At 37.0% G+C, this 22,993-nt stretch overlaps 1 protein-coding gene and 1 pseudogene across 1 annotated transcript in view; both read right to left on the reverse strand.

The window, feature by feature from the left end:
* Positions 1-165: 165 nt before the first annotated feature.
* On the reverse strand, positions 166-853 carry LOC127233419 (prothymosin alpha-like; annotated as a pseudogene).
* A 7,859-nt stretch (positions 854-8,712) lies between these two features.
* Hells (helicase, lymphoid specific) overlaps positions 8,713-22,993 on the reverse strand; it is a 32,711-nt gene continuing 18,430 nt past the window's right edge. Inside the window, exons 12-22 of the mRNA XM_051199780.1 lie at positions 22,064-22,160; positions 20,160-20,321; positions 19,428-19,567; positions 19,204-19,342; positions 17,524-17,607; positions 17,328-17,447; positions 16,488-16,604; positions 15,667-15,826; positions 13,310-13,406; positions 12,486-12,562; positions 8,713-9,282 (exon numbers count right to left, since the gene is read on the reverse strand). Coding sequence (XP_051055737.1) covers positions 9,188-9,282; positions 12,486-12,562; positions 13,310-13,406; positions 15,667-15,826; positions 16,488-16,604; positions 17,328-17,447; positions 17,524-17,607; positions 19,204-19,342; positions 19,428-19,567; positions 20,160-20,321; positions 22,064-22,160 — 1,288 coding nt within the window. The 3' untranslated portion in view covers positions 8,713-9,187. The remainder of the gene's footprint in view (positions 9,283-12,485; positions 12,563-13,309; positions 13,407-15,666; positions 15,827-16,487; positions 16,605-17,327; positions 17,448-17,523; positions 17,608-19,203; positions 19,343-19,427; positions 19,568-20,159; positions 20,322-22,063; positions 22,161-22,993) is intronic.

A 22,993-nucleotide genomic window follows, 5' to 3' on the forward strand; every position in this document is an offset into this window, starting at 1 on the left:
AAGGAAAAAAAAAAGAAACCTTTTATCTTTGGCCTTTTTAACCATCTCACACAAACCAACTACTTATAGTACAGCTAGGTACATACACAAAAAAAAAAAGTTACTGGAATGCTCGAAATAAGATTGTTTTTTTGTTGTCGTTTTTTACAAGGTTTTTTTTTCTCCTTTTGAGATTATAATGAACATGGTCACACCACAAGTAAGGTCAGTAAGTAGGACAGATCGCTCTGAAGGCCGGTTTGGTAACCCGTTATCATTAAAAATGGCTGACCCCCTAACAATATGTACAAAAATATAAAATGTAAATAAAAATACAAACAAATTTTGCTTTTAAAGTATTTTTAAGAAAAAAAAAGCAGGGCCTCGGAAGTTTTGGGTTTCTTTCCTCCCCTGTTGCAAATTCATGTTGTGGCTTTGGTGGGGTGGCAGAGAGCGCATGTCAACTGTGGGTGGCACTGCCCACAATGGGCGGGCGGGGCCTGCTCCTCTACTCGAAGGTGACGAAGTTTAAATTCTGAGATGGGAAGTGGAGGGTGAATAGGTCACGGTGGCCTTAAGTTTAGCTTTTCCTTTCTGCTGGCTAGTCATCCTCATCAGTCTTCTGCTTCTTGGTGTCAATGTCATCATCCTCATCATCTTCAGCTACCCCCTTGCCCGTAGGAGCCTCAGCTTCCTCATCTTCATCTCCATCCTCTTCCTCACAGCATTCCCATTGGCTGGTGCGTCTCTTCCATTCTCTGCCTCCTCCACAACTTCCTTCTTCTCCTTCAAGTCCTTAGTGGTGATCTCGGAGCTGGTGTCCACGGCCGCGTCTGACATGGTGGGGCACGCCGGTGATCCGCTGCAGCGAGGGAGAGAGTTGGAGGACTCTGGCGAGAAAGCTGCAAGAGTCTGCGGAGGAGGAGGAGGACAAGGAAGAGGCGGGCGGGAGGCGAAGGTGGCTGCAGCGAGCACAGAGCAGGACCCAGGAACAATGCAAAGATGGCTTTTCAGAGCAGCCAGTGGGGGCTTTTTCTTTTCTTTTCTTTAATGTAGATTAGAAACAATCTTATTTTAATATCAATCTCAGTTCCCTCTCCCTCCCATCCTCCCGTACCTCCCCCCACTGACCTCCCCATCCCCTTTCTGCTCCCCAGGAAGGGTGAGACCTTCCATGGAGGATTATCAAAGTCTGTCATCATTTGCAGCAGGGCCTAGGCCCTCCCCTGTGTGTCTAGGCTGAGAGATTATCTCTCTATGGGAAATGAGTTCCAGAAGTCCGTTCGTAGGTACACTAGGAATAAATACTGATCCACTACCAGAGGCCCCATTGACCTGTGGAAGGAGGTCGGTGCTACAGAAGGACTATCTCACTACACCCCATAAACTGTCCAGGCCTCCTAACTGACACCCTTTGGGGGCCATGTTCAGTCCTATGCTGGTTTCATAGCTATCAGTCTAGGGACCATAAGTTCCCCCTTGTTCAGGTCAGCTGTTTCCCCAACCTAGTTTTGAGCCCTTTGCTCATCACTCCTCCCTCTCTGTTAATGGATTCCAGGAGTTCATCTAGTGTTTAGCTGTGGTTGTCTGCTTCTGCTTCCATCAGCTACTGGGTGAAGGCTCTATGATGGCATATAAGGCAGACATCAATCTCATTATTAGGGAAGGGCATTTAAGGTAGCCTCTCCACTATTGCTTAGACTCTTAGTTGGGGTCATCTTAGTAGGTCTCTGGACATTTCACTAATGCCAGATTTCTCTTCAAACCTATAATGGCTCCCTCTATTAAGGTATCTCTTTTATTACTCTCTTCTATTCCCCCCCACACCCCCGACTCAATCTTCCTGCTCCCTCGTGTCCTCTTCCTCTTCTTCCCTTCTCCCCTTCTCTTTCTCCTAACTGCCTCTAAGTACCCCACCACCACCACCTTGTGCTCCTAATTTCCTCAGAAGCTCTTGTCCCTTTCCCCTTCTCCTGGGGACCATGTATGTGTGTCTCTCTTAAGGTCCTTCTTCTTTCCTAGCTTCTCTGGCAGTGTGAATTGTAGGCTTGTAATCCTTTGCTCTATGTCTAATATCCATATGTGAACTAAATCAATGACATCAACAACAGTTTATGCTGGAGAGGAGTAAGGAGAACACTCCTCCCCTGCTGGTGGGAGTGCAAACTTGTACAGCCACTTTGGAAATTAGTATGGCAGTTCCACAGGAAAACGGGAATCAAGCTACCTCGGGATCCAGCAATTCCACTCTTAGGTATATACCCAAAGGGCGCTTTTTAAAGATGTATTTATTTTAGCCGGGCATTAGTGGTGCAGCACTGGGGGGTGGGGTGCAGAAGCAGGCAGATCTCTGTGAGTTTGAGGCCAGCCTGGTCTACATATCCAGTTCCAGAACAGGCTCCAAAGCAATACAGAGAAACAATGTCTTGAAAAAAAAATTACTTTATTTATATAAAGTGTTTTGCCTGCATGTATGTGTGTACACCGTGTATATACCTAGTTCCCTTAGAGGTTAAAAGGGGGGGGGGCATCCGATCCCCTTGAACTAGAGTTACAGATGGTTTTAAAGCATCATTTTGTGTACTGGGAACTAAACCTGGGTACAGGAGGGGGGGCTGTCCTCTGAAAGAGCAGTCAATGCTTTTAACTACTGAGCCATCTTTCCAGCCTCTATAAAGTTTTTCATTTTAATATCACTTTATTCCACTCCATTACTTTACAGAAAAGCAAATGAGTTCAGAGGGAATGGTTTGTAATTCTCAGCAAAATTGTTCTAATAAAATTATTAATAAATTTTAATGTGAAAAGTCTACAAGTGCCCATCAGCTAAATAAGGATGATGAGCTAAAATGTTTATACTACTCACCACAATAAGGAAATGGAGCCAACAGAGGTGTCCACAAGTAGAGTAAGCCTAACCCTAAACCACAACCAAAGGTTACTGTCTTTAAGAAGAATGAAATCCTCTCTTTTATACTACATAGGACATATTAGGGGATATGATGTTAACTGAAATAAGCCAGAGAAATAAACTGATACATCATGCTCTCTTTCATAGTGGAAACTTAAAACAGCAGGTTGACCTTACAAAAAAGAAAGAGGACTGGTATTTGCAAGAGGTTAAAAGGGATATGTAGGAAGAATAGAAAGGTCATATAATAGGAAACAAATAGTTACACAGGAGGAATAACATCTAGTTCTCCATAGCGGTAGTTTACATCAATTTGTTACACATTTTATAAAGAACTAGGAGTGATTCTAATTCTCCCAAGAAATGTCTAAGATGAAATGCTAGTATACATCATCATTACAAATGATATGCATGCATCACATTCCTTACTGAACTCTATAAATGCATGCAACTATTGTTAGTTTTAAAAGGTGCCTGTGCACAGGTGATGAGGAATTCAACAGAATAAGCCTGTTTAGTAGTTAACTATGCCTAAGCCAAGCCCTTTTTCTGTTATTACACACCATAACACTGAGTGTTCAGAATTTTTTTTTTTTTATTTTAGCCTAGGAGAGGAAGAGATAATCACTGGGAATTAATTTGAGACTTGCAGTAAGGGGGTTCAGAGTGAAAATCTAATTCTCAATCTTGCCCTCCACTTCATTTTGAAGAGACATGTAAGTATCAAGGCCATTTGGAAAGCAAGCTGAAAACCATATTTACTGTGACAACTACACCACAGATGAGGAAAGCCAAGAGTGGAGGGTAGGTAAAACTTACCATCAATAGTCTAACTCAAAATCCTATTATGCAATTGTTTCAAAATTCAGCCACAATTTTGTTTTCATTCGGACACGGTGAGGCTCACAGATCAGGTTGCCCTTCAACAGACCCCTAGAAAGACAAGGCCAGTTCCCACAGGAGAGGCTATCCATAGTATGACAGAATGGGTAGCTCCCAGAGAAGCACCACAGACCAAGAAGCTGATGGGAAAGGGACAGCAGAGAGCCAGGTCTTTGCTGAAATTTCTATGCAAAGGGATGACTGTAACAGGAAAGGCAGACCTTGTAAGCTTAGCATGGGCAAGTCTAACTGCAGAGATCTCTCGACACTGGATGAATTTACAGCAAGAACGAGGACTTGGGATTGGAAATTCACTAAAAGCAGTAGTTGACCATAAATAGGCTGCTTTGTATGCCAAAAACAAGGTTTAGGGAAACTATTTGCAATTGTTATCAATTATCTAGCCTTGGGATTGGAAGCCCAAGATGTCATAGCCTCATAAAATATAGAAAATAAAATTCACAATTAGTACAAAAATAAAGACAGAGGATACTATAATTAGGCAAGTTGAAGTTAATCACTAATAATAACTGAAATTTAATTCAATAAATCAATTTAAAACTCCCTTTTGTAATATAGATGATTCTTAAAATATATGAACAATGAAGTGCACAGTGAGTAACATTAGGTAGCTCCAGCTAACATCTTTAAACAGTCAAAAACAGAGAAGCAAATCCCAAGCGCTCAGGGAGCATTAACGATGCTCATGAACACAGCATAAACACTATTGCTGTGAACACTGCAGACATGGACCTTCAAAGAAACCAAGACATGTCTGCCAGGGAGGCTGAAGCTACAAACCAGACCAATTAGGTGGAAGCATGCATGGTTTCACATTCCATGGAGTAGTGACTGGGTCACCAGTGATGTCCAGTCACAAACATGTCCTGGTGAAATCTAGAATAGTTAGCCAACAATTATGCTATGGGGGAAACATTGCCTAATGTCCTATCTGTATGGCATTGTTTGAAAGTAAAGTTTGGCACAAAATAAAATGTAATGAGTTTTTATTTCCATTCCACATGTATGCTAGGAGTAGGTTTTTCCTGCTGGTCTTGCCCTGCCTCTGTGCCAGCCCCAAATAACACACACCAGTTACTTGTTTCTTACCGGCTAGCTCTGTCTTAAATATTAACCCATTTCTATTAATCTAAGTATTTCCACATGGTCTCATCTTACCGGAGAGAGGGGCCGGTGTTCTGTTCTCTCCAGTCTCTCCATGTTGACTCCTTCCTACTTCCTCGAATCCTCCTATCTTGTTTCCTATTGGCCGACAGTGCCTTTTGCCATTTGTCATCCTACAAAGCCCTTTCAGACAGAAGACACTCCATTTCACCCTTTGAGAATTCAGGATAACAGAATGGCAGTGGTACAGCCCACAGGCATCACTCAAGATGTCCACCACACTGACTGTTGACAAAAGGGCCGGCTGTGTTTGCTAGAGACTAAGTCAACAGTACAATTTCTCTCTCGTTCCCTCAGGAGGGGGAACTCTCAGCTGAGGGTCACAAGTAAAGCTCCTGCACATTTCCCTTACTTCCTCACATGCTGTGCTTCCTGTATTAATTTGGACTACAGTTGTTATAGAATACTAAAGATGTGTTACATTTGTTTATGCTGTGGAACATTCTTTTATGCTGCATTTAACTCTGTGAAGCTATGTTACTTGGCCCATCTATAACACCTAATTGGCATTATAAAGAGCTGAATGGTCAATAGCCAGGCAGAAGAAAGGACAGGGGTGACTGGCAGGCAGAGCAAATATAGATATACCTGGGAGCGAGAAAAGGAAGGGGTAGCCACGCAGCCAGGCATGAAATAAGGAGACAAAGATAGATAGAAAAAGGTAAAAGCCCAGAGGCAAAAAGTAAGACGGGAATATTTAAGAAAAGCTGGCTAGAAACAAATCAAGCTAAGGCCAGGCATTCGAAGAAAAGGCTTCTCTGTGATTTATTTGGGAGCTAGGTGGCAGGCCCCCAAAAAGAGCCAACGAGTAAAAACAATAAGAAGTTATTCTTTTCAATACTATTACAAATTGCATGGAAGAGGTGTTGGTGTATTGACTTGGAGGCGAAAGGTGCTTACTGCTAACGCTGAGTTTAATCCCAGGACCCAAGTGTAAAAAGAGAATTGATTCTTTCAAGTATAAATGAAGGAACTCACAAAACTAATTAATCATGTACTGGGCCACAAAGAAAGTGTATTTTCTAAAAACATACATGTTTGGTGGTGCAAGCCTACAATGCCTGTATTTGAAGAATGGAGGCAGGAAGATCAGTAGTTCAAGATCATCCTTTGCCACAGAATAAATCTGATGTCAGCCCAGGCTACAGGAGATCCTATCTCACAAAGGAAAAAAAAAAAAAAAAGGGTCATACAAATCGTTTTCAGACAATAATGCAATGTAGATAAAAAGCAAGCAACAAAAGAGTTAACTTTTAAAAGCAATATATGCCTACGAGATGAACATCTAAGAAACCCTTGGGTTAACAAGAAAATCATGAAAATTTAGAAAGCAGATAAATAACAGTGAAAACCTAACTAGCAAAGTTGATTAAAATATATTTAAAAGAAGAGAGACACACACATACACACACACACACACAATACATATAATAGAGAAAATAAACACGGAACTAAGTTATTTAGATTATGATAATTTAAAAAATAAGATGAATAAATGAAACAATGAAATATGATCACAGAAATATTCAATAAGAATTGAAGCTGATTCTTAAACAGATTATACATGCAAAACTGACCAAAAGAAAAACTAAGAATAAGCACACTTTAAACAAGATGGTACTTTATAATAATCAGAAAGGTGGTGAAACACTACAAAGCTATTTAAAAAAAAAAAAAAAAAAAAACAGGTATTGCAGGTGGAGATGAAAATTCACACAGAAATTACAATAAGCAACACAGCAATACGTAAAAATGTGCATACACAATGAAGAACTAAGTGTAAGGCAGTATGAACAGGTATTTAAGAGAATTAAAAAGCTGTGCAATATTAGAAGTAGTATATCCTATATATCAGTTTTCAAACATTTGATCTCTATAACCATTCACATTATTAGAAATTAACAAAGGCCCAAGATAATGTACGGGTATTGTGCCTACATGTTAAGTCTGACTATGATGTGCCTATCGGGTGCCTGCAGAGGCCAAGAGGGCATCCGATCTCTTGATGCCAGAGTTATAGTTGTGGGCTGCCAACTGGGTGCTCAAAACATAACCCCAGACCTCTGGAAGGACAACCAGTACTGGGAATCAAACTCAGGCACTCTTTTCCACTGGGTCATTTTTTCAACTCCCCACCTCCAGTCAATTTTTATGACTGCACTGAACAACATTTAAACTTTAGAAATCAGAGTTGAAAACTTTATCTACAAGATCCACTAGCCATAAAGTCATGGCATACCTGTGTACTCTGTAAAACTGCATTGGACACTTGTAATGAGAGAAGATAAAACATTATAGCACCACAAAATCTTAACAAAGAACAGCCTCTGCCTCTTTTCCATTTTTTCTTACTTATTTTACTTATATGTTTTGCTTGCATGCATGTCTGAATACTACATGCCAGCCTGGGACCCAATCAGGACAGGGCATCAGATCCCCTGGAATGGGAGGTAGGGACATTTCTGGGCTGTCATGTGTGTGCTAGGAACCAAATGTTAGTCTTCTGTAAGAACAAGTTCTCTTTAACCACAGAGCCATCTACTTCTCCAGCCATTCTTACATTTTCTCAATGCAACAGGGAATGAGAGGGAGGAGGTACAAAAAATGCTAATAACAGAAATAAGGCTATAAAATATTCACATTTATTAGAATACTACAGGAGCTGGCAAGATGGCTCAGTGGGAAAAAGCCATGAATGCCTGAGTTTGATTCCTATATTCCAGAGGTAAAATGTTAACTCCTGACAGTTTCCTTTGACTTCTAAAGTCATGCCATATATGCACTCCTGCACAGAAAAAAAAAATTTTTTTTGGAATAAACAAATTACAAAAGCTTATATAACTTTTAGGCAATTCACTGAGTTGTGATTAATTCCAAGCAGGACAACTCTACCTACACTCATGACTTTTGAACAGTTTTACTATTAAAAACAAAAAAACCAAGTGCCTGCAGTTTACTATATATACTGATCTCTTATTTGATCAAATACTTTCTCAATTTTTTTCCTTCTTTTAGTTCCATTAATCTAAAGCCCTTTCATTTGAACACAGACATATGTAACAATTTCCCATAAGACAATTAAGTAAATACATAGTACAGGGGTTAGAAAAATAGCTCATGGGATGGGATGCGTGCTTATTGCTCTTCCAAAAAAAACCTGTGTTTATTTTTCAACACAGATGGCAGAGGATTCATAATCTCACGTAACTCCAAGATCTAACAACAATCACATACACAATCTTAAAAAAGAATGGGGGGAGGGAGAAGAGGAGGGAGGAGAAACTGTGGTCGGCATATAAAATAAATGAAAAAAAAATTTCAAAATTTTTTAAAGAGTAAATAAATAAATGGCCCGTTGGACATGTCCTCTCTCCTAGGTAGATATATTCAGGATTTCTTCGTCGTTGTCTTATAACCTTCCATGCAGGGTATGGATTCTTCCCTTTGAGGCTGGTATGGTTCCTTATTTTGGCTCCTGAGTTTCTTATACACAAAGGTCTTTTCTTCACTCTGGTTATGTCTGTACTCATTCTATAAATTATCTTGGTTTCTCCATTCAACTTCTACTCTTGCATTGCACAATGTGTCCTTCCCAAAATCTGAGAAGAGCCTACAACTTCTTTGAGCTTTTCTGCTGAAATCATTGATTAAATGACATCCTTACGAAACAATGAAGTCAGTTCAGCCAATACTGTTCAAACCCAGTATCAGCTAACCATTGTTATTTTAACAGACAAAATAATGTGATGAGATCATATTATAATAAACATTTATTTGGTAAGTCATCTTATTGACTCAAAAATCAAACAATTTACTTTAGCAACAGAAAGTACAATTTTAATCAATCTCCCCCATCAAAACCCTGCTCCATAACTGAAGTCCACACCCCATGAATTACATCACTGGAGGAGATGGGGGAGACACTAAACTTCCACAGGAAGACTGTATAAACTTGCCAATGGTTAAGTACATATTAGACAATATTCAAAGATAATACTCAAAAGTACCACCCAGTCCCAAAAACTAACTGAAAAATAAATTTAATAGGAATTTTGTACTTAATAAGTCCCAGAAAATTATCAATTCAAGTATGTAACAATACTAGTTACATTATATTATATAAACTGATACAATCCAAAGAGTAAAGTGAACAATCTAGATTTCAAAGCCAGTAGGCAAGTTACCAGAATGGATATAAACAGAAGTTTTTAAAAGATATTTAGCTCTGCTTTAAAACAAACATTCAGCACTGGAATCTTCACAATTTTCAAGTATCTTGAATATCCCTGTTTTCTCTTTAATTGGTCTTGAAGCCTTCATTTGATCTAAGAAAGAAATATTAGGACAGATACATTTTAAAGGGATAAGAAAATTATTTTTAAGCATCCTAAGAAACCTCTAATATTATGTTGAGACACAAGTCCTCTGTCTCTCCAAAATATAAGAACCCATAGAAATGTGTGCTATTCTTTCCCTTACCCATAAAGCTCCCTGTAATACTTTTTTTATTACAGCTCCAATTAGCACAGAGGAAACAATATTAAGTCTCATTTTCCTGATCCAAATCTACATATACAAAGCTATAAACAAAACACTAAATTGATTATTTTCTCAGATTTCTTTTTAATTTTTACGTTTATTTTACTTTCATTAGTGTTTCACCTGCATGTGACAGTGTCAGATCCTAAGAGTTATAGACAGTTGCAAACTGCCATATGGGCTTAGGCTATGGAAGCGATCAGAGCTCTTAAATGTTGAGCCATCTCACCAGCCCCATCAACGATGTTCTTAAAAAGACAATCATGCTTAATTTGAAAACAGAGAAATAGGGTTGGAGAGATGCTTTGCAATTAAAAGCTTGCTCTTACAGAGTTTTAGCACACACATGGAATTTCACAACCATCTATAACTCCAATCACAGGATATGACCATCATTTCTGACCTCTGCAGGAACCAGGCATTCACCTGCTATAGACATACAAGCAGCCAAAAACACTTACACGGATTTAAAATAATTTTTTAAATTGGAGAAGGGAAATACCATGAAAAACTAAACTTTCAGTTTAGAACCAGCACAAATTTTTGTTTATGTACTATGTGTCTTCTTTTCATAATGAGCTCTGTATTTGTGCTACACACACAAACACAGAGAGACAGACACCACTGTGCATGGGTCTCCGTGGGTAAAAACCTGAGAACAAGGTCAGGCGTCTCTCTATTACTCTTCATTTTTTCCCCTGAGATAGGGTCTATCACTGAACCTGCAACTAGTGGGAATCCAACAAACCTGAACAGTTCTCCTGTCTCCATCCTTCCCCCCTGACCTCTCATAATGAAAGCTACAGCACATGTGTGATCATGTCCAGCTTTTCATAGGTTCTGGGTTATTTGAACTCGGGTCCCCGTTCTTCAACAGCAAATGTTCTTAACTCAAGTCCATGTTCTTTAACAGCAAATGTTCTTACCAGCTAACCCATCTCCCCAGCTTTGTGAGTTCTGTATTTTAATTTCAGAATTCTTTTCCTGTTGGGTACAGTGGCTTTCACCTGTAATCCCATCCTTTGAGAGCAATTTAAATTCTTGTTTCTTACTCCTACAGTCTCTTATAGTATTTAGAACTTCCTTCTACAATGTTAAAGTGGCAGCAATTATCCTTGGTTAGTCCTGAGTTCAGTAGTAGCTTCCTAGACTGGTGTTTAAAAACTGTCTTCTGGGGTGGGGTGGGGGAGCTTGGTAATACCTTCAATTAAACTCCTCACACTGTCTTATAACAAAAATCAAAACAAACAAGCAACCAACCTCAAATTAGGTAGCAAACCTAAAAGAGCTAAACTCTAATACTCTTAAAGAAACCTTCAGTCTCTTTTTCAAAAAGATTCCTTAGCTACATCTCCAAACTTGTGGCATGACTGGCAAAGATTTATAAAGTCAGCAGGAAGACCACAGTAAGTTTAAGAGCAATCTGGTCTACATAGCCAGAGCCTGTCTCAAAAAGCTTGGAGCTGAGGGTGCAATTTGAAGAGACAGTTCAATAGTAAAATATTTGATATTCAAATGTGAAAACCTGAACCCACATAAAGCCAGACACTGAAGCAATAGCACCCATGTGCAATACCAGTACCCATAGCCAGATGGGAAAGAAGAGACAGGAGAACACACGGATCACCCCGCCTGGCACACTCAGCAGTGAACAATGAGACCCTGTCCCAAATAAGGTAGGTGAGGATTGACACCTAAAGTTGTCTTGTGACCTCCAACTGGGTACCACAGCAGACAACACATGTCCACACACATAACACATTCAAAGAACTATTGTAGGGAAGGAAAGAGGGAGGGAGGGAAAATTGCTTAGTGGTTGAGAGCACTCACTGTTCTTCCAGAACCCCAGCTCAATTCCCAACATCCACATAGTGGCTTATTATAACTGCCCATAAATCCTGTTCCGGGGAATCCAAGACCTTTTTACTGTGCTTTGTGGGTACCAGGCATGCACGTGGTACAAAGATATACATGTAGGAAAAATATCCATACAAGTAAAGTATAACACACTTTCATAAAGATTTGTATTGTAAAGTGAGGGAACCAGAGGTTTAAAAAAAAGAAAGAAAGAACCAGAGGTGATGGGCGACCACAAGAAAACACCCTAGACAAAGCAGGGCAACTGCACAGATGAACTAAGACTGGTTCTAACTGCATACACGTACATGTGCAAGCTAAAAACCAGACAAAATTACAGCAGAGATGGTGAGTGGGAAACATAATCCCATACCTTCCTATGGAGCACAGCAACTGTTAGTTGCTAGGAGAGGGACAGAGTACAGCCCCTGGCTAAGTTAATCACACTCCAGTGGAAAATTACACTCAAGACTATTTAACTGGTCTTGAGGGATTTAAAAAGAAATCAGTATGATGGGTAAAGACGGGGAGGTTGATCTGTAAAGAGTTAGGAGGGAGCATAAATGACCAAAACAGGTAATACAAACTCCCAAAGATCTAATAGAAGTTAATGGGGGGGGGGGGGGAGGCTGAACATGATTAATCTTAACTCACCAAAAATAGCAACTTAGACACAATATGCTTTCTAATATGACAACAAAACACTATTCATGGCTCAGATACAGAACTTTAAGACAATGGGCAATTTCAAGGTAAAGCAATTTTACAGGGCAAATAACTGAGTTCCTCCATAAACCATTAACACTGAAAAGCAAAAAATGAGCAGTGATATAAAATAAATAATGAACACAATTTGGATACAGTTTTAAAACTGAAAAACAAAGGAGACAACTGAGAACACCTGAAAAAACTAGGAATGGATGAATTTACATTAGTGCCAATACTCTCAAGTCAAATACTGACCTAAGGAGATCAGTTTAACATGTAGAAGCATATCTGTTTTTAAGTCTCTTAACAAAAGAGATACTGCAAGGAACAGGACTTACTAAATGTTGTAAACAATTATGGCTTCATTACACCATTCTCTGTATAGATTTCCAAGTTTTCATTACAAAAAAAGGCAAATACTCACCAATGAGATCACTTCGATCTAATAACAACTCTAGATCTTCATCACTAATGACTTTCTCTCTTGATCCTTTTACTTCCCTATAAAAACAACATCCAAGTACATCAGACTATACCCAGAACTATGCTATGGATTACATTTTTTTAAAATTAAGAAAAGACTGCAGGAGCTGGAGAGATGGCTCAGACGTTAAGAGCACTGGCTGCTCTCCAGAGGTCCTGAGTTCAATTCCCAGTAAATACATGGTGGCTCAACTATCTATAAGGAGATCTAGGGCTCTCTTCCGGCTTACATGCAGGCAGAATGAATGAATGAATGAATGAATGGATGGATGGATGGATAGGTAAATCAAGGCAGGCAGGCAGGATGGATGTTGCAGACTGGAGAGATTGGTCAGGCGTTAAGAGCACTAACAGAAGATCTCTAAGAGCCATTCTCAGCACCCACCATGCAGTTCATAACTGTCAAAATATAACTCTAGTTCCAGGCAGGGTATCTAATGCCCTCTTCCTGCTTTTGTAGGTACCAGGCATGCACACAGTACAGATAAACAAACATGCAGCAAAAACATCCACATAGGTAAAATAAAAAATTAAAAGCTAAATAATTTTGGATCAACAAACTGGTTCAGTGGGTAAAGGTGCCTGCCACCAAGCCTGATAACTTGAGTTTAATCCCCAGGACCCACACGGTGAAAAAAAAGAAACAACTCTTCCAAGTTGTCCTTTGATCTCCACACAGGCACAATGACACAGCATTCTCGACACCCCACCCCATACCTATCTACCTATCTATATATATTACAATAAAATTTAAAGAAATTTTACCTTTCATAATCTCTAGATTTTAATAACTCCATTAATTCCTTAGGATCTAAGAAATTCTTAGATTGACTTAACCCAGACTGACCACCTTTGAAATGATCTGGAGATAAAGAAAAACAAATCAAAAAATTCATACTATAAATTTCTTTGAAAACTACAATCTATCACAAACCAAGAACAAGATATACAATTTGAAAGAAAATTTAACATCACTAATTTATTTTGTGTATAGGGATCCATTGTGCCATTTCATTGGCCGACAACTTTCAAAATATTTATTTTTTAAGATGGTCAAAAAAATGACAAACAATGAAACCTTTGAATCCTGCTGTAAGCATAAAATTTTTTGAAAATTTAAAATATTTACTAACAGATAAACACATAGCCCCTCTTAAGAACAAATAAAAGCAACATATAGACAGTGACTCAAACAATCAGCTTATTTATAATAAACAGAATCTGGGAACATTTCAAATGTCCATCAACAGAAAGGTAAATGACCTACTGAGTAAACCAAAATTCCTCTAATATAAACATATAGATGAATCTCAGAATTGTTTATTTCTGTGATACTGGGAAGTGAACCTGTGGCCTCAAATATGTTAGGTAAATGTTCTACCACTGAGCTACTACAGCCAGCCTTTTAAATCTCAAAACACGTTAAATGAATAAAACAGAAAAACAACACAGCTGAACAGTTAAAGAAAACTATTTTATCACACTGTGAAAAAAACAAAATAGCATGTGTCAAAGAAGCATAGAGAATGACTGGAAAGGGTAAGAAAACTTTATGGAGTTATTTTGTCACAATCATTAAATTGTATTCTTACCATTTATGTATTTAATTGTATGCAAACCTTATATTTCAATAAGTATGCATTTTTATATTCCTTAATATTTTGTAAAATTAGTATCTCCAAATACTGAGATCAGACTTGAGAATACATAATCATGGATAAAACTTATGTAAACTAAAACTAGGTTCAACATTTTAAAAAAATATAATTTTATCAAATTTAACCTGTATTTCACAGGTTAAAAATTCATGAAAGACAAGGCTCAGTTCCTCACTCTGAAACCGTTAATTACAATCTAAATTTTCACGGAGTCAAATTAATTCTGTCTCAAGTCTAACCTGGTTTTTCCATCAAAACCAGGTCAATTATAAGGCTAACAAGAGTCTAATGATCTGAATTCAATGCGTGGAACCCACATAAACATAGGACAGAACCCCAATTCTAAAATTATCCTCTGATTGCTATACACCTGTGGGCACACATACCATACACATAAAACCATACATAAACACAAACTAATAAAGAATATTAAGTTAAGACAATAGAAATAAGCCAGACAACATAAAGTATATGCAGGCAGAAGTATTCTAAAATCAGCAAGAAGTGACTTTAAACATTACTTTTAAGTAAGATCAAGTTCTCCCATTTCTCTAGATTTAGAGAAACAACTTGAACTTTTCTTCAGGTACTCACTGAGCTACTTAATAAAATAAAACTTTATGTTAAATGAGTAAAAGCAGAACTATCCTTGGCTAGGACAGTGGTGGCACACACCTTTAATCCTAGCACTCAGAAACAGAGGGAGGAGGATCTCTGAAGTCAAGCCTGGCCTACATAGTAAGCTCTACGACAGCCAGGGCTAACACAGAAATCCTGTCTTGAAATACTAAAGAAAAAAAGAACTATCCCAAGAAATCTTTAGAAGTAGGACATGAAGATCCTAACTCACTCATTTTACTCCTTCAAAAATCTATTCTACATAAAATAGAATTTGGTAATACTACTATGAAATACCATTAGCACTTAATATTTAGTGTATTTAAAGCTTTTGGTAAATATCTAACCATAAATATACAATAGCACTATGTTAAATTTTATATGACAGATTTGGGAACATTATATCCCAAAAGGTCATTATCCTTAACTCTTTCCCTTAGTAGTTATCAAATCACTGAGGATCTTTGTGTCTAAGGACAACTATTCTATGCTGTTAGTAGCTCCAAATCCTTTCCTATTGCACATTTAAATCCTGTTTCATCAAGCTGAATTAATTTCCTTTAGAAAGCAACAAGAATGGAAATTCTCAACACATGAAACAGACAACCAAAGTGTAAATTTTACCATGTAATAATCATTTACAGGGCTGGAGAGATGGTTCAGGTTTAGAGCACTGGCTGTTTTTACAGATCTGGGTTCAATTCACCCGCATGGAGGCTCACAACCATCTGTAATTTCAGGTCCAGATGTCCTCTCTAAGCACTAGGGTTGCACACGGGGGACAGATATACATGCATGCAATACACACACACACACAAAAACAATAAAAGTATAAAAGTCAATTACTTTTATGGATGATAAGCTTTTCCAGTTTTCTTTTAGCAGCTGCTCTTTCCACAATTTTCTGATCAATAGTATTTGCTGTTACAAGGCGATATACAACAACTGGCTTTGTCTGACCAATTCTATGACATCTATCTTGGGCCTGGAGATCAGACTGGGGATTCTTAAAGTTAAAAAGAAATGTACAGTTAGCAGAATTACCTTAAAATTTTCAGGCAGTTGTGGCACAAACCTTTAATCCCACAACTCAGGAGACAGAGGCAGGTGGATCTCTGGCTTCAGGGCCAGCCTATCTATAGAGGACATTCCAAGATAGCCAGAGTATACAGAGAACCCTATTTCCAAAAATAAATAAATAAATAAATAAATATTTTAAAACCTTAAAACTTAAAATTTGATGAAACAATAAAGTACATTATCTGACAGGAAACTTTCTAATGGTTCTCAAATGCACTTCAACTCCCGGCATGGTTGCATGAATTACTACTCACACAGGGCGGTTTTAAAATTTTCTATGTTAATGCTCCCACAACTATCAGCAAGATGGCTCAATGGATAAAACCTGACCACCTGAGTTTCATTGGTGGAGAGAACCAAGTCCTATATGTTGTCCAAAATGCTATCTGACACACAATCAATCAGTCAATCAATGTGATTTAAAATAATTTAAATATTCTGAATATATCGTTTTTAGGCAGAAAACTTGATAATTTCTACCTGCAAATAGGCACTTTTCAGGATAGACAAACAAAATTGCAGTATATACAATAAAGAATAAAAATTTCAGAACAGAAATATATCCAGCATATTGCTACATTTCTTACCCAATCACTGTCATAAATGATAACTGTATCCGCTGCAGTCAAATTAATGCCTAAGCCACCAGCTCGTGTACTCACTAAGAAAATAAAAACATCTGGATCCATATTGAAACTGTATATCTAAAAGCAAAAGGAACATAAACATAACAAATTTAAGAAAGCACCTTTAAAAATGCCTAGGGTAGAAGGCATTAATGTTTAATACCACTGTTGTATGTGTGGTGGTTTACATTTATACTCCAAGCACTCTGGAGGCTGAGGCAAGAAGGGTGCTCTAAGTCTGAGCCACACTCTTGTTCATAGCAAGCAAGGACCATATATTGTAATTGTTTCATGAAACAAAAACACTGCCCAGCAAAATAGCTCCATAGGTAAAGGTTCTTGTCTCCAAGCTTCACAACCTGAGTTCAATCCTTATAACCCACAAGATGGAAAACACAAATAAGGAAATGATTTAAAAATAGATGCTGGAGATATTGTAGTAGATAAAAGTGCTTATTGCTTTCCCAGTGGCTAGGGTTCAGTTCCCAGAGATTGTATATCTTCTTCTAGGCTTTATAGACAGCAGATATTCATGTGGTGCATAATATATACAGGCCACACATTCATACACACAAAATAATAAATTTTGAAACAAAACAAAACAAGAAACCTGAGCTGGGTATTAGTGGCTCCTGCCTTTAATCCCAGCACTTGGGAGACAGAAGCAGGAAACTCTCTGAGTTCGAGGCCAATCTGGTCTACCTGAGTTCCAGGACAGCCACAGATATACAGGATTTTGGTCATATTATCTCAGAGATGAAGACAGAAGTTACAAAAAGAAATTCACATGTAAGGTCTTACATTTTTTTCTCTTTCTGAGTAAGACATAGACCCATCAAGTCTACTAAATGTGAAGTTTCTAAGATGACAATAATCCATCAAGATGTCCAACATGCTTGTCATTTGTGAAAAAATCAGCACCTGAAATATAAATACATCTTAATATATATATACTGACTCACGAAAAACTAAATGGTTAAAATCAGAAAAAACTAACCTTGTGACCTCTTTTTTTAAGTTCTGGTAGCATTCGATCCAAAACTAAGAACTTTCCAGAATTTGTTACCAATTCTTCATCAATCTTAAAAGTAGACAAGAAAAAGGAAAAAAAAAGTTACAATAATTAACAATCATTTGCCATTTTAATAGTTTTTCTTTCTTTCTTTGTTTTTGTTTTTTGAATTTCTTTGTTGTGACAGGGTTTCCTTATGTAGCCGGCCTAGTATCACTCTCAGAAATCCACCTGGCTCTCAAGTGGTAGAAGTGCTGGGATTAAAGGCATGTGCTATCACCATGTGAAGCTTTCACAGTTCAATTTGTAGCGACAAGTTACTATTCGATCTTTTTAAGTTACTTTTCAAGAAAAAGACTAAAGTTCAGAAAACAGTAACTGACACTAAAAAAGTTAAAATATAATTATAAATCATGAAACATGATTTACATTTCATATCACTCTCTCTAAAGCTTTGTATAAGTAGGGGCATATGTCTGTAATCCAAGCACTTAGGCTATCCTCAGTTATACAGAAGCCTTGGAGCCAGCCTTGACTAAAAAAAAAAATATGGAAGTTGAAGTGATAGCTCAGTAGTCGAGAAGACTTACTGCTCTTGCAAAGGAACCAGGTTCAGTTCCCAACACCCACAAAGCCTTAATCAATAAGCCCTAATTCTAGTTACAGGCCCCTTCTTTTGACCTACACAGGCATGAGGCACACACACTAACATATGCATACAAATACACAAATCCATAGACATAGATAAAAATGATTAAATACAACCCCCCCAAAAAAAAAACTAGAAAAGCTTTGCATAAGAAAATAATAGTTCATGCATGCATGTGTTAAGGTTTGTTCTGCACAACTCTAAGTACAAAAAATACAGTCAGAACTTTGTAGAAATTAAAAGAAACACATGAGCTTGTAAACAATCTAATGGAATAAGAACCAACAAATAAAAGCATTAGCTTAATAATCTACTAATTTGATCACTGGAATCCACACAAAGGTGGAAGAAAACCAACCCACAAAGCTGTACTGACTTTCCACAGGAATGCTGTGGCATGTGGCAACACACATGCACACACTAATTTGTTTGTTGTTGTTTTTTGGTTTTCCCAAGACAAGGTTTCTCTATATAGCTTTGTAGACCAGGCTGACCTCAAACTCAGAGAGATCTACCTGCCTCTGTCTCCTGAATGCTGGGATTAAAGGCGTGCGCCACCACCACCCGGCTAGTAAAAAATAATTTTTAAAGAACTACTTTGGAGCTAGATAACTTAGCAGTTAAAAGAATATTTACTACTCTATAGAGGACTGGAGTTCAGTTTCCAGCAAATGTCAAGCTGCTCATAACCACCTACAATTCCAGTACAGAGGTTATGGTCTCTTCTGGCCTCTTTAGACACATGCGCACAAACCTACCTACCCATAGACACACAAGCATACACATATAACTAAAAAATAAACATAAGCCAGGTAAAGGTGGCATACACCTTGAATCCCAGCACAGACAGGCAAAATAAATCTCTTATTAATTTTAGGCCAGTCAGGTATCACTACATATCTTTAAAGAATAAATAAATAATAAAAATAATAAACAAAATAGTAAACATAGTATATAGTTTTGACTTTATATAAAAAAAACTATAGAAAACAAACACTAAATTAAATGGTATTTACCTTAAAGTCTTGCGTGACAGGGTCTATAGGGTATTCAATCAGATATGGATGATTGCAGCATTTACGAAGTAGCATCATTATATTTTGCAGCTTCAGATTAACTTCAGATTCTACAGGTATATTAACATCTATAATAGTCCTAACAAAGGTATAGCATGACATATGTAAGTAAGACAAATGTAAAAAATATATTTAAATATCTAAAGTTATCTTTAAACTCTTACCTCTCTCTGTTTACATCTGGCTGTATTTGACTTATTAGTTTTTCTAATTCACTAGGGAATTCATCCACTTCCTTGTAATTTATTAATTTTCTACTACGCCGTTTTGGTCTTCCAGTAGGACTTAATTCAACTGTTTCCTTCTAAAGAGAATACATAAAAAGCCAGCTGTTTAAAAACTCTATTGAGGTTCTGAATATGAATACAGTGTATTTTTATGTACTCTATTCCAATTCTTTTAATATGGTGGATGTTATATCAAAATTTCAAATACTCTCAAATCTACCTCTTTAGAAAGGAAACACATAGTAGAAGGGAGTTGGTCTAGTTGATAAGCCTTCAGAAGAGTGACTCTCAAACATTCTGTGGTTGTAAAAATGACTTCTAGGGATAGTGGGGGTGGAAGGGATATGAGGGCAAATCTGATCAATGTACATGATACACTTAAATGAAAATGTCATCATGAAACACATTTCTACATATAATTAATATATGTCTTTGCAAGTCCATTCTCTGGATGACAATGATTAGTCTGACTTTTTGTTTTATAGTACAAGGAGCATCAAACCTAGGTTGCTGCACATACAGATATTTAAACAAGTACTTCCAATGACCACAAAACAAACAATACACAGACGATCACTTAAAAGTTTAAGATGACTGTAGATAACAGAAAGTACCTTCTGCTTTGGGCCTTATTTAAGTCATCTATAGTTATTTCAAACCTACAATTACCTCACAAGATCCAAACATGTTTGCAATTGTGCGGTTCACAATAGCTGTATAGAAGACCTCTTGTTTGTTGGAAAGTGGTGCATAAACAACTACTTCTCGCTTAGGAGGAACTTCAAGAGCAACATCAGATTTCAGTCTTCTCAAGAGAAAAGGAGTTAAAATCTAAAATTTAAACATGAACAAATAAATGAGCATTAATGATTAGGTTTTTCCTCAGCAACACTCACCCTACACAAACCCTTTCTTCCTCTTGAATATCTCCTTGAGATTTCCTATTCCCTAAAGTATCTCCTTGAGAATTCCCCATATCAGACCAACACTTGATATAAACACATCTATGTCCAAAGACACCATTACAAGTTTACACAAATAGATGAATGTGGTTGCACATGTTAGAGGCCAACCTGATCTACAGAGAAAACTTGTCTCAGGGAAAAAAAGCTTACATAAAATATTTGTTGAGAAAGAAAATATTTGCAACATATAGGTCAGTTAAGTTACCTGTAACACATATTAGGAACCACTGTGAAATAGATACTAAAACATGTAATTCACAAAATAACTACAACAGATCCATAAACATTGGAATATCTCAATTCTTTAGATTAAGCCCAGGTTTATTCAAATTTTTTTTCCAACTCTGATTTTAAAAAATGTTATAACCCTCAAAAGTTGTTGTGCATGCAGAATCAACTAGTTTCATTTAAAATAATTGTTCCATGTTAATTTTGTAGGTATATAAATTCATTCTGGAGAACAATTGCATGTTTTTGCAAAGCCTTATGCAATTCACTGAGGAAATGGCTCAATGATAGAGTGCTTGTATGGGATACACTACCAAAATAAAGGTGACAGGTGATCTAAAATTTTAGAACAAAGAGTCGATGGAAACCTTACAAGCCCTTTAACATAGAAATCTAAGAAAATAGGAAATGGGAACAGATTTAAGTACAGCTATTTTAAACTTATTTATAATACAGAAAAAAATGATACAAAAAGTATATATTAATTATACAGGGCCAGGACAATTGGATATGAACGCATAATTAAAATCCAATGTGCCTGCCCAGGATTAATCCTAGCATTCTAAACAGAGGCAGGCAAATCTCATATATCATCCATCAAATCAAAGGCCACCCTGTCTATATAGGTCAGGCCAGCCATGCTTACATAGCAATAAAATATAATGTGCTAAATATTAACATAGGAAAAACTTTATAATCTCTATTAAAGCGCAGTAAAAATAGCTTCTGTAATGAAAAACTGTTTAACAAAATACAGATGAACACATGATTACATAGTGACAGGTATGAGGACATACAACACAACAAGCATATACTGGCAAAAATGATGATGTAGAAGAGGATTATATTTATTTTCTACTATTTCACCATTTTTAATGATCATATATGTACTTTATAAGAAAAATAATAAAAAATTTTATATTGTCAGAACACAATCAAAATGCTTCAAAAGACTGGAAGATGAGGTCTTTGAATGCTTGTTTGTCTAAAGTATACACAGATACGATGGGCAGGTAGAATGGAGCAGGAATTGCAGGAAGCATGAAGCACAAATGGATTAGACACTCGCCATGTAAGGAAGTGAAACACACAGTTATTATTGGCAAACATTGCATGAAACTACATTTTTATTGTCTAGCTGATAGACAAACTAAAATGGTAAACCAAAAAGTAAATGAAGATGTATTTTAAAAAAACAATATTAGGTGAGTTTTTTTAGTTTCTGCCATAAATTTGTGCGACAAGCCAAAGTAAGGGGGGGGCAAAAAACACAATTAAATTTAGGGTGATGCATTCAAGTGTCTACTACAAAAATTAAGACTCTAGAATAACTTATTTACTTTCTAAGTATAAAGTAAGCAGAAAAAAGAGATTCGGCACCTGGTGAAGCATATGTAAAACGTTCTGTTCTCTCTCTTTAGCTATAATATCTTCAGCAGTTTCAGATAGACTAGTGATGTCAAACCAAGACTCAAAGCTAGAAAAGAAAAAGGATTACAAGTTAACCTACCACATGAATTCAATTACACTAGCATGATACATGCTTACAATTTCATATTTTTAGGTGTGTGTGTTTTAAGATAGCTAGGGTCTCATTTAGCCCAGGTTTAAATCATATTCACTATATAGCCAAGTATGATCATGATGAACTCCTAGTCTTCCTAAACTCTCTTGTCCTCTAGTGCTGATATTACAGGCATGTGTCTCCATACACAGAATTGACTTCATATTAGCTTGTGTATTACAAAGAAGGAATACTGCGCCAACAAGTATTCAAGAGGCAATTTTTAAATTCAATTAAAATCTGTATTCAATGAAAAAGAAAAACTGTTCTGAAACCTGAAAGGGGACATTTTTTTCTAAAAGACATAATCATACAAATCAGATATAGATTATGGAAAAAAATGTGGTTTTTTGCTCATTTGCTTTTTTCTGCTAAGGATGGAAACTAGGGCTTCAAGTATGCTAAGCAGAACTTTTTCAATGAGCTACATCTCTAGTCCAAAGCACATATTTTATGAAACACTCATGAATAGTTATAGAAGTGATAATGCTCTTTTAGAAAACCAAGGCTGCATGGTATAGATCTAACAAATGGTTGTTAAATATACATGCAGGATTAGTTGTGATTCTAAGGCTAGAACAGAGGAACTTCTACACCAACAACTTAAGCCTTTGGGTTTCTTAGCTGGCTTTGAATTCTCAATCCTCCTTCCTCAGCATAGGGATAACAGGCATGTACTACCACTCATAGTCCAATGATTTTAAGTTCAATATAACTATAACACTAAGCTGAAGAAGTGATATATT

Source organism: Phodopus roborovskii, unplaced genomic scaffold, assembly GCF_943737965.1.
Source record: "Phodopus roborovskii unplaced genomic scaffold, PHOROB, whole genome shotgun sequence".
Classification (NCBI taxonomy): domain Eukaryota; kingdom Metazoa; phylum Chordata; class Mammalia; order Rodentia; family Cricetidae; genus Phodopus; species Phodopus roborovskii.